The 12,020-nt window shown below is 39.8% G+C and overlaps 1 protein-coding gene across 2 annotated transcripts; it reads right to left on the minus strand.

The window, feature by feature from the left end:
- Positions 1-293: 293 nt before the first annotated feature.
- LOC119720725 (protein YIF1B-like) lies at positions 294-11,647 on the minus strand. Of its 2 annotated transcripts, none has more exons than XM_038190545.1 (7): positions 11,456-11,647; positions 9,160-9,431; positions 8,626-8,730; positions 7,917-8,056; positions 7,048-7,203; positions 4,123-4,216; positions 294-3,226 (listed from the first exon to the last, which is right to left on the minus strand). In XM_038190545.1, exons 1-7 carry the CDS (start codon positions 11,487-11,489, stop codon positions 3,059-3,061), a joined length of 969 nt encoding a protein of 322 aa, XP_038046473.1. In that variant the 5' UTR covers positions 11,490-11,647; the 3' UTR covers positions 294-3,058. The 2 variants fall into 2 exon arrangements, with proteins under 2 accessions (XP_038046473.1, XP_038046482.1); XM_038190554.1 differs by having other exon boundaries at positions 11,462-11,645.
- Positions 11,648-12,020: the final 373 nt, after the last annotated feature.

Raw genomic sequence — 12,020 nt, forward strand, 5'->3', positions numbered from 1 at the left:
TATATCGCAAATATCTTAGCTTGAGAAACTCCAGCTCCAATGCTCATCAGAAATTCGACATATAGAGCTGGAGCTAAAACTATGTTGTAGCCCTAAAAATGGTCCTTTTTCCCTCTAGTTTTCCAGCCCAGATTCCATTAAAGATATCTCATTATGTTTAAAGGAACCTGGGTTGGATTGTTGTTTTATAGTGCTTTGTGATCAATTTATTCATTCTGTGCTAGGCCTCAGCACTCAACGCATCAAGTTGCTGGTCAACAAAACCACCATCAAAATACAAAACCAGACGACAGTTTTATGCGTAATGAGATGCGAATGGTTTATTTTACAAAAAGGGTACTTAGACAAAAGCTTATATCGCATGCACTTAAGACGACAGGAACAAAACAATGACGCATGCTTCTATTGGGATGTGTTCACATAAGTAAGAAAACTGCCGATGAGCACTAACTCCAGTTGCATGGAGTACACTTTAAAATACCACAGTAGATGTACAGCCCTGCACATTATTTGATCACAACAACAATGGCTATTATTGATTTACTTAGTGATGCCCATGCCCTTAAATGGGCATCAAGTTTTTTTGAGGGGAAAAACAACAAAACAAGCAAACAAAAACCCAACCGAAGATGCACGAAAATACAGAATTGTGGTTAAGATGACCCGCCCATCCTAATATTAGTATAGCATCCTTATCATACAAAATCTATTTGACACATAGGATGACTTCACCCACTTTGGAATCATTTTATCAGATTAGACCACCTATCTCCAAGTACAACTCTGTCAAAAGTAGTCACCCTGCAAAAGTGGGCAAATTCACTACTAATCTTCGCTTAATTTACACAAATTATATTTTTTTTCTAAGAACAAATTTGAAATTGAAGGTAAACATAATATTCAGAGTTTCAGCAAGGCCAGGGACAGAATGCATGAATTTGACATGAGTGACTTAAACCGCTTTGTTATAATAATGCGTAGGATGAACTCAGTCCTTTTATCCTTTTTTAGAGATGAAACCTTTCAGATTTTAATCTGACAGCAGATTTTTAAAAATTTTTCAGTGGAATTTCAGATTTTTTTAACGATCCCACAAAGACGATTATATAACGATTTTTCCACAAAACTTTTTTTTTTCATTATAATTTCAAACTAGAGGTTGTAGGAACAACAACACGGTGTTGGGCCATTGATTACCGCAAACTTTGCCAAACACACCAATTCAATTTCAGATTTGTTTTGCCAAGGCCAGTTTCATCTCTGTTTTTTGTCTTGAGAGGGCCGTCAGTGCAACAAACTTTGGGACAATTCCTCATAATTATGTGGGAGATTAAAGTTTATCTTTATGTGGTGTACACAAGTTCCAGGGGTCTCTTTACACGCTCACATTGTGGATATCTCTACCTTTAAATTTGTCATATTGTAGTTAAATGAATTTAACTGAATAGTCCAAACATGGGAAAATAGACCAGCAATGTATACAATGGCCTATGAAGTAACAACTACCGAGTGTAACGAATTATATTTGTTTAATGTTAATTTTAGAAGGTATTTGAAGGATTGGAACACGGCACTTACAAGAGTAAACTGATATTCACTGAAAAGCTATTATGCTTCCTAACCGATGAAGATGGCAGAAACTAAAAATGTTGGCCCCAAACTGCAATTTGATAGGTCGCCACCCAATTTAAGGTAGATTAGATCCACTAAACATGTACAAACCTCCTGGAGTATTAATGTCCAAGTCTATATGCCAAACCAACATGCAGAATAACACACAGAGCTCTTAGATGTTGGACAAGGAGCGGCACTTGATGGGCGTGTGTTAAAATGTATGTGTGTTCTGCATAAGTTCATGGGTGTGGTTAGTCGAGTCTTCCTATTTGTGGAGGATGGGGAGGGAAGAACAACCTTACCCCGCTATGCCACTGACTTGTATTTATCCTAACAACGGTAAACATGATGTGTACTGAAGGGCAGTTGCATGTACGATGTACTCAAATCCTCAGCAGTTTGAAACCTACCCTGTTCCTCAACTATCCCTTCAAATGAAATTTAAGTACGTTTTGTCAGAAAGGGGTCATCTTCTCTCAACCTGGCAGGGTCAGGACGTTTTTAATCAACAAGGCCAGGGGTAAATATGCAGCACGTTTACAAAGCACCATGTAATAGGCCATGCACCAAACAGATGCCCAGAACTATGTCTATTGTCAGCATTGAAGGCCTAGACAATAGCCCTAGATTTAGAAGCGGCCTCAGTTTCAGAGACAGAGCTGAACACATGCTGTATCATGTTGACCTCAGCTGATTACTGCTCCTAATTTTCATGTTGGCTTGCCATTGACAAAGCGCAACTATTGTAAAAAAGGAACAACAAAAATGACCTTTTCTTTTTTACCTGGAAACCTTAAGGCTTTATGGATTTAGTTTGCTGTTTTGGGATAGGAATAAATATGCTTTAATAACTCAGCTTTGCATCACTGCACAAAAAACTTGGAATATTTATATAGCGTCTTTACCATAAACAATCTGTTTGAGTCATCAGGACCAAATTTCACGGCGTTTCTCAACAGTTAGCAAAAAAGTTGTGCTTAGCACTAAAGGTCGCGCGTGCATGGAGATTTCTACTGTTACGTCACTAAGTTAAGCGTGCCTTTTGCTGTGCTTATTTTTACAGTCTCCATGAAATAGACGAGAGGATCTGTTAGCAGAAAATCATGTGCTCAGCATCGCCTTGAAAATGGGCCCAGATGGCTTCACCCACTCAGGACTCATTTTGTCAGATTTGTAGACTTTTTCTGTCAAAAGGAGTCGACCTGCCAATAGCTGGGTAACTTCATATATTTTCACTTATTTTACACAAATAAGATTTATTTCTACACTTGACAATGGCTCCCCTTCCTTAAAAAAAACAAAAAAACCCAAAAAATAAACGCAAACATATTTAGAGGTTTGGTAAGACCACTTAAAGACATGCGTGACCTAAACCACATTGTAATACCGATGGCTAAGTAAACACGTCAACTTTATCTGCTAGGAATGACGGCGTAGGATGGATTCAGTCCTTTGTCTTGAGTGGACCACCAGTCAGATGAGCCGTCAGCCAATAGATGAAGACTGGCTGGATGATGGCAATGAATAGCAGGAGATACAAGCGTCGCTTGTTGCCATGGCCAATGCTATCTTCGTGGGACTCTGGCAGGATGATCAGCTTCATATTCCGGACCTGCATCAAATCATCAATTACCGCATCAAAAGACTAGCTATTCAATCCTCTATCAAAGTGATTTGAGACTTTGCATAGTGAGGAGTACAACTTGGGAGGTGGTTATGGATAATCATATGGAGTGGCATTCTTTCAACAGACATGGTTCTGAGACGTATAAGAGATGTTAACTCGATGTTAACTCGATGTCTCCTGACAATGGTCAGAGCATATTAATTGAAATGTTGAGTTAACAGCTCTGGCTCTTCTCAGAATCACCTCGCTTTTAAGAGATGGTCTCTGCACATGGAATAAACTGTTTTGTTATATCCTGTCTAATGGCTGTATTGTATTAGAGTCCCTGCATTTCCTTGCAAGTCCATCACAAATCTTTCAGTCACAAATCAAGTCACAAGCTATTCAAATAAACTATTACAAAAGAATCCCTTGGTCCTTGTTCATCCAGTTACTTGTGACTGGCTTTATGAAAGGACTTGTGACAGGACTTGTGATGTACTCGAATACAACACTGTTTGACAGTGTCTTGGATAGTGTAATTTCTTTGGTCAAAAATGGCCATTTGTCCAGTTTTAAAAAATGGCTCTTGGTTTGCTTCATATACACTGCACTGCATTATCTCGCAACAAAGAACTGAAACTCAATCTCATCTCTTGCAGGAAAGTTCACAGTAATCAAAAGGTCACACGGCAGTGATTTAATTTTTAAAAAGTTGAAAACATTTATTTTATACATTTATTGGCATCATATGACTAAACAATTGTGGATTGTTTTGACGTAGAAAATGTTTTTTAACCCCTCAAGTGCTTTGCAAAAACACCATATCCCACATCACAGCAGTCAACAATATCCCAAATCACAGCAGTCAACAATTGTGAAATGTTCATTTTCTCACTCACCAAAAAGAACATTATTGAGATGCTGGAGTACAGGAGCGCAATGTAGTAGCCGAGGGATTGAAATAGAATACTGGCAAGAACACAAACAATCATTCTGTAATGAGAGGAAAAACAAGACGGATAGAAATTATATTGTTATACCTCTGTCTTGAATACTGTATTTTCACTGGCCTAGAACGATCACATGTTAAGTTTATAAAAAGTCATGGCACAACAGGCAGTGTGCTATGATTATGTATTCGTACGATTCGTGTGAAACGCTTGTATCGTTGGTACCCACGCTATTTCCACCATGTTTTCACACGTGAGTGGAAGCAGCGAACTAGCAGACGATCAGCTGTTTCGAGCTTATTTGCCTTGTACTGTTGGTTACAAGTAGGCCATACTAGAAAAGTACATGAGAGATATGAATGATTCTTTTACTTAAAAAAAACCCAATTTTAATTGGGCTTTTACATCCTAGATCTGGAACACGCTACATGCAGAACATCTTTTAAACAAGTCAGGTGTGTTTACAAACACAAATGCCCCGCAACCGTGACTGTTTCCATGACATAACACCACTCTAACATCAACTTACATGTACCTTGGTCAAATGGAACGTTCATTGACAGCATTAGTGTCTTCTGTAGGTTTTATATGAATTAATCCCTAATCCCTATGATGTCAGAATAAATACAAGATTTCTAGTGTTTAGGCCACTGTGACCTTGACCCTTGACCTTTCGACCCCCAATGCGATAGGCTCCTTAGGATTGCCAAGGACAATCCACAAACCAAATTTGAAGTTCATATGTAAAGTATATCTCAAGTTATCACGCTGACAAAATTTCTTTTGTTTTTGCCACTGTGACCTTGACCCTTGACCTTTTGGCCCCAAATGCAAAAGGCTTCTTAGGATTGCCAAGGACAATCCACAAACCAAATTTGAAGTTCATATGTAAAGTATATCTCAAGTTATCGCGCTGACAAAATTTCTATTGTTTCAGCCACTGTGACCTTGACCCTTGACCTTTCGGCCCCCAATGCAATAGGCTTCTTAGGATTACCAAGAACAATAAACAAACCAAATTTGAAGTTCATATGTAAAGTATTTCTCAAGTTATCACGCTGACAAAATTTCTTTTGTTTTAGTCACTGTGACCTTGACCCTTGACCTTTTGGCCCCAAATGCAAAAGGCTTCTTAGAATTGCCAAGGACAATCCACAAACCAAATTTGAAGTTCATATGTAAAGTATTTCTCAAGTTATCGCGCTGACAAAATTTCTATTGTTTCAGCCACTGTGACCTTGACCCTTGACCTTTCGGCCCCAAATGCAAAAGGCTTCTTAGAATTACCAAGGACAATCCACAAACCAAATTTGAAGTTCATATGTTAAGTATTTCTCAAGTTATCGCGCTGACAAAATTTCTATTGTTTCAGCCACTGTGACCTAGACCCTTGACCTTTCGGCCCCAAATGCAAAAGGCTTTTTAAGGATTACCAAGGACAATCCACAAACCAAATTTGAAGTTCATATGTTAAGTATTTCTCAAGTTATCGCGCTGACAAGATTTGTCCGGACACACACACCCACACACAGTCGTTTTTATGCCCCGCGGCGAAGCCGAAGGGGCACACTGTTTCCGCCTTGTCCTTCCGTTGGTGGGTGTGTGGGTGTGTGGGTGGGTGGGTGTGTGTGTCTGGATAAATTGTGTCAGCGCGATAACTTGAGAAATACTTAACATATGAACTTCAAATTTGGTTTGTGGATTGTTCTTGGTAATCCTAAGAAGCCTTTTGCATTTGGGGCCAAAAGGCCAAAGGTCAAGTTCACAGTGGCTAAAACAATAGAAATCTTGTCAGCGCGATAACTTGAGAAATACTTAACATATGAACTTCAAATTTGGTTTGTGGATTGTTCTTGGTAATCCTAAGAAGCCTTTTACATTTGGGGCCAAAAGGCCAAAGGTCAAGTTCACAGTGGCTAAAACAATAGAAATCTTGTCAGCGCGATAACTTGAGAAATACTTTACATGTGAACTTCAAATTTGGTTTGTGGATTGTTCTTGGCAATCCTAAGAAGCCTATTGCATTTGGGGCCAAAAGGTCAAGGGTCAAGTTCACAGTGGCTAAAACAATAGAAATCTTGTCAGCGCGATAACTTGAGAAATACTTAACATATGAACTTCAAATTTGGTTTGTGGATTGTTCTTGGTAATCCTAAGAAGCCTATTGAATTTGGGGCCAAACGGTCAAGGGTCAAGTTCACAGTGGCTAAAACAATAGAAATCTTGTATTTATTCTGAGATTATAGGGATTAGGGATTAATTCATATAAAACCTACAGAAGACACTAATGCTGTCAATGAATGTTCCATGTGACCAAGGTACATGTAAGTTGATGTTAAAAGAGAGGTGTTATGTCATGGGAACAGTCACGGTTGCGGGGCATTTGTGTTTGTAAACACACCTGACTTGTTTGCTATGCTTCCGAGGATTGGCTTTGTGTTTTCCTTTGTCCCTGTAATATAACACTCTCCCATAGACTAAGCACACAAACCTGCGTTCGAGGACAATAGGCACCTTCCTTCGAGGATCAATGGCCCCTTTGTGCTCCTTTTGTTGTCTGTCCTCAGGCGTAATGCCATGCAGGAACACACCCACCCACCCACCCACACACCCACCCACCCACGGAAGGACAAGGCGGAAACAGTATGCCCCTTCGGCTTCGCCGCGGGGCATAAAAATAGGGGTTGCCATTTGGGTTTCCTTTTTTTGACTCACTTGCATTATTCCCTTTTTCATGAGACACAACTGTCATCATTCACACACGAGTGTGAAACTTGTCTCCCTAAATGCACATCACTCTCAACATGCATCCAGTTTATACTCCCTTTAGAACTTTCCAGTTTGTCTACCAAGAATGCACAGACGGCAACTCACCCCACATATTTGTAGCCACAGAATGCCACCAGGTCAAGTTTCCGCAGTGCTGTATGGATGTTCATTATGTACAGTGTCAGGAGTACAGCCACTATCTCAATGATCAACCAGACCAGTGCCGTACTCGCCTGTATACCTAACTGCTCTGGGCTGAATCTAAGCAAAGAACAAAATACACACAAACAAACCAATTTGTGTCTGTTGAACTCAATCATGATATAATTTCAATTATATCATGAATTTTTACTACACTGGCTGACAAATCTAGCAAATTTCACTTGGTACATTGAGAATACTTCACAAAGATTATGACACACCTTCTGTGAACGAGTTTGCTACCAAGGAGACCAGTTTGAGACCAATCTTGATGGGTCAAGACATTCCACCAACAAATTATGAATGGGGTTTATATCCCACGAACCTTTGGATTCTGATCATGCTAAGAATGTATAAAGAACAACAAAAACACACTTTCAAGTCAGTTGACTGTAGAAAAGAACTTAGTCTAACAACTAGAGCAAAAGTCTTCAGCTTACTGCTCAAACCGTGGGATCAATGACATATTGCCAACGTTGGCAGAATTGATAGGTTTTTGGTCAATGTTAGTGCATGACCAATAATAATTCACTTCAGTAGAACAACTTGAAATTAACAAACTCTGTATCAAATTTGCCACTGCCAAAAGCTCTTGGCGATTTTGTTTCTTTAATTCTGAAGTAACTTTTTCATGCGTTCTATTTTGAGTGATAAAATGGAATTCAGGACTGACTGAAAATGGACTTTTGGAAACCCAGCAAAAAGTCACTGGTTATAAATTTCAAAATTTGATCTCCAAAAAAATGTTTCCCTGGCTTTACTTTACAACTTACTTGTCTTGCCTTCCCAGAGCCACCCCAGCCAGAAGTATGTAGGTGACGAAGCCCATGACGGGGATATACAGGTCTGGTGCATTCACCTCATACCTAGGGGCCACTGGCTCATCCTGCTGGTTGTAGCCAATGGTCCACTCCTGTCCAGGAACGACGATGGAATCAGATATATAAAAAGAGAAATGATTAACCTCATTATCTCCAAATTTGCCACTATGGGCTCCGTGCGCCAACAAGAGAGGGCGCTTTTAACCATATTCGAGAGCCCCGTGAACGGGAAGCACTGCATGCGCGTACTTGTTCACACACGTATTTACGCAAAGTAGGCACAACTTATTTTGTTCTGAATGTGCACAAAGCCATAGCGTGTTTGCATGAGTGTTCGGTGTTGTCGGCAATGTGTTCGAATATCTCTCCCAGTGATCTTTGCCAACTCTCCCTTTCTTACCATACTGATTATGATAATGTGATTACGATAAATGATAAATTTATCAACAAATGTTGCATGTTTTGTCTTATGCGCAGTGATAAATGTCAAAGTGTTAGTATTTTATCACATTTTCCATGGACAAATCTTACTGCCGGCTGGAAAATAGCAAAGTCATCTATGAGAAACAGAGCTTGAATGCCAGGCCTGCTTCACCGTAGGTACATGTATTCTCAGCATGTATTGTTAGCACTGACTGAATGTGGTATGCAGTCTGCTTACCGTATGTGTGAAGGGACAGAGAAGTATGGCCAGCTTCTTAGCAACATACGTTGTGTCCACTGCAAAGTAGTATTTCAACTTGCTCAATGACATGAATCTGTCAATCTGTAAACAAAATGACAATTGTTCAAGATCAAGATTAAGATTACAGTTTCTATAGTCACTACATATGCAGACAAGCTGATTTAATAAGGTTTTTAATGAAAAAAAAACACCTTTTACTCCTGCAAGTTTAAACAGGATTTGAATTTGAAGGGCATCTTTTATGAGATCAACTAAAACGATGACAATTTAGGAGTGTTGTTAAGAAAATTTAGTCACTGAAATACGTACACAACATAGATATTCATGCTAGAACCTGTCAAGAAAAAAAAAGACAGAAATGTTTGTATCAGAGTTGGGGAATATCTGGGTTGGGAAAATTCCACCTATGGGCACTGGCCGCACTGCCATTCAAGTCTACAAGTCTACATCAAATGCTAGCAGACTGAATCGCATTCCTAGAGTGATGAGGGGGAAGACTGGTTACCATACCTGTTTCTCCATAACATCTTTGCCATGGTCCGCCAGACTGGCACCATACTGCATGGCCATGTTGGCCATAGGGTCATTCATTATCTGCTGACCAGGAAACATCATCTCTTGCTGTTGCTGGGGTTGACCATATGACCCCTGACCCTGGAAAGTGCCCCCGGGCCCAGGTTGCCCTGGCCCCATGTTACTGGTATCGTCAAAGAGAGGGGTAGGTCCATCATGGCCCTTGGTTCGCTGTGGTCTTCTGTGATGTCCTTGTGCTTGTTGACTCGCTACAAAACAATTACACAGGCACCAGAATTTAAATTGGTACATGATGTGCAGGTCAGCACATCGCTCGACGCATATTAATCACAGCCCTCCCCCCCCCCCAAAAAAAAATTGTAGTAATTTCACAGATTCAGGATTGAAGAGCCTATTCATCATGACCTTATAATTACATGAGGCTTGACGTCCCAATCTTGTTGACGAACCTGTACATATGTATTTAAGATGTTTGTGGTTCATTTATTGTTACAGTAATGATTTTGGGAGGATTTGGGAACCTTCCTAGCAAACTGCACAAGAATTAGGGTTGAGACTTGAGGTAATACCCCTGGCCTGACCATCATGCCAAGAGCAAATATTTCAATTTGTCAGGATTATTACAATAAAACTGATATTCAGAGACATCAAACAAAGATTTAAGCCAAAGCTTTTCGGAGACACTGTTTGGCTCAACAAATCTTTCCTTTGGTTAAAAACACATTTAAATTATGCTCTGAGATTGAATATAAAACACTCACTTGAACATAATAGACCCACTGCCTGTATGTCATATCATGACTGAAGCTGAACAAGATCTTGAAAAATCGAAACAAGGGCATTCTAAAACGTGTCTGCATGGGAATTTTGGGGGGTAAAACTCAGCGAGGATCATGGATGGTATTTTTGCTATTTTAAGTCCTCCTCTCATTTACTTTTCCTGAGTCCAGTGGTTACTTTTATTGGCCACAATTTGCCTAGTAAAAGTGACCACGTCACCTTTCTAGAGATGAAAAGTCCTGTGTGGGCAGTGCCAGCAAACGAAAGCTGTACAATGTACATCTGGGCACAGCACGACGAAGGTCACACTACAAGGGCACACTGTACACAGGCACACTGCACAGTACGCAGGCAATTCTTCAGCTAGCATTTCAATCGTTTCTCAATACACTGCCTTCGATCGGATTTGTGTACATTTTTCAGGAAAGTATTAGTAGGTACTATTAGGGACACCATTATAGACTTTAAGCCCCCTTAATCCTTAGTAACAAGACATTATTGATTATTCACTGATATTATTAGCAATCAACATTCCATAACATGTCATGTTACACAAATATCGAGGGCACAGGACAGTCGATGGCACAGGCATGTCTATTGTCTGTGACCAGCTTGGTTACTTTTGCCAACATCCAAGTCCAAAGCACAAGTGCAGACACTGGTAACATTTTTACCCTTCCCATTTTTACCGCCTTGGACATGTTGGAAAAATCTCACACACAAAAATAGTCCAACGCAAACACAGGCTTAGTCATGACTTCATTAACACCATAAAACTAGTCACTATAACAGGTAAACACCATGCCAAACAACATAAAATTATGAATACATAGTCATGACCACTGATGACAGTGCTTCGGTTGTGCAACATGTGGTACAAAAATGTGTGGGCATGGTGGGGTGCCATAAAAACAGACAGAAAAGACATTTAAACAAATCAATATATATTTAAGAAAGAATATACAAATAAAATTTAATCATAACGAGCAAATTCACAGGACCGTCATGATAAACTTAATTAACTAAAGGGATCAACTCCATGAATGTCTAGTCCGAGTAACTACATGAACTAGGACTCTACGGATCACTTTTGTAACATTTGGACATGGTCAACTCTACCATGTCTACGGATCACTCTTTTAACATTTAAATGTTAAAAAAGCGATTTGTTGAGTCCTAGTAACTTGGACTAATGAATGTCCAAATTAGGTTAATATCCCCCCCCCCCAAAAAAAAAGCTAGTTTACTTTTTTGGCAGTGGATATTTTGCTGTGACCGGCAATATAGGCCGAGGGCCTACCTCCTAATGCTATTTTGCCGTGAGTGTGCTGTGTTTGGCTGTTTCGATGTGAAACTGAAAGGTATGTTTTATGACTGTGCAACGAGCAAGCAACAGATGAACACGTCAACATGCAATACAGCTGACACTGCAGGATAGCTACGAACAGCATGCGAGCATTCTGCACACCTAAATAAGATAATTGTAACATACACTTACGATGCCTGAATCCAGCTGGGTGGTCCATACTGACAAATGTCAAAATTGATAACAAAAAAAAGAGTATTTGTGGAGAAATGTAGGATACTTATCAAGGCTAACCCACGACGTTGTGCCACGACGATGACACTAGCCACATCGCTCAGCAATGTACTGGTTTCCTAGCATATCTGCTGCGAGTGGACTATACAGTGCAGTAAGCACGTAAGATTCAGGCAACCAGTGCCAAGTGTTAACATGAGTCTACGACTGTTTTATATCAGAACGACTGACCCTTTCCACTACGGGTCCGCTGTACTAATTCAAGCCCCATTGAAAACAGTGTAAAATCAACAAAGTTCAGGGCCAAATAACATGCAAGCCAACATCACTGGGGTTTCTCAAACAAAAATTTAATTATTGTTTTGTCTTTCATCTTTTCATTTCTTTTCAATTTTAGGTACATTAGCCAATTACATTTTTAAATATTCACACCCAAATAAAATCACCTCCCGAAAAGTGATAGTTCCCAAGCCTGCATGTAGCCATTTTACAAGTGGCATCCTTCCACTTTCACAGG

Source organism: Patiria miniata, unplaced genomic scaffold (genome assembly GCF_015706575.1).
Source record: "Patiria miniata isolate m_02_andy unplaced genomic scaffold, ASM1570657v1 HiC_scaffold_13, whole genome shotgun sequence".
NCBI lineage: Eukaryota > Metazoa > Echinodermata > Asteroidea > Valvatida > Asterinidae > Patiria > Patiria miniata.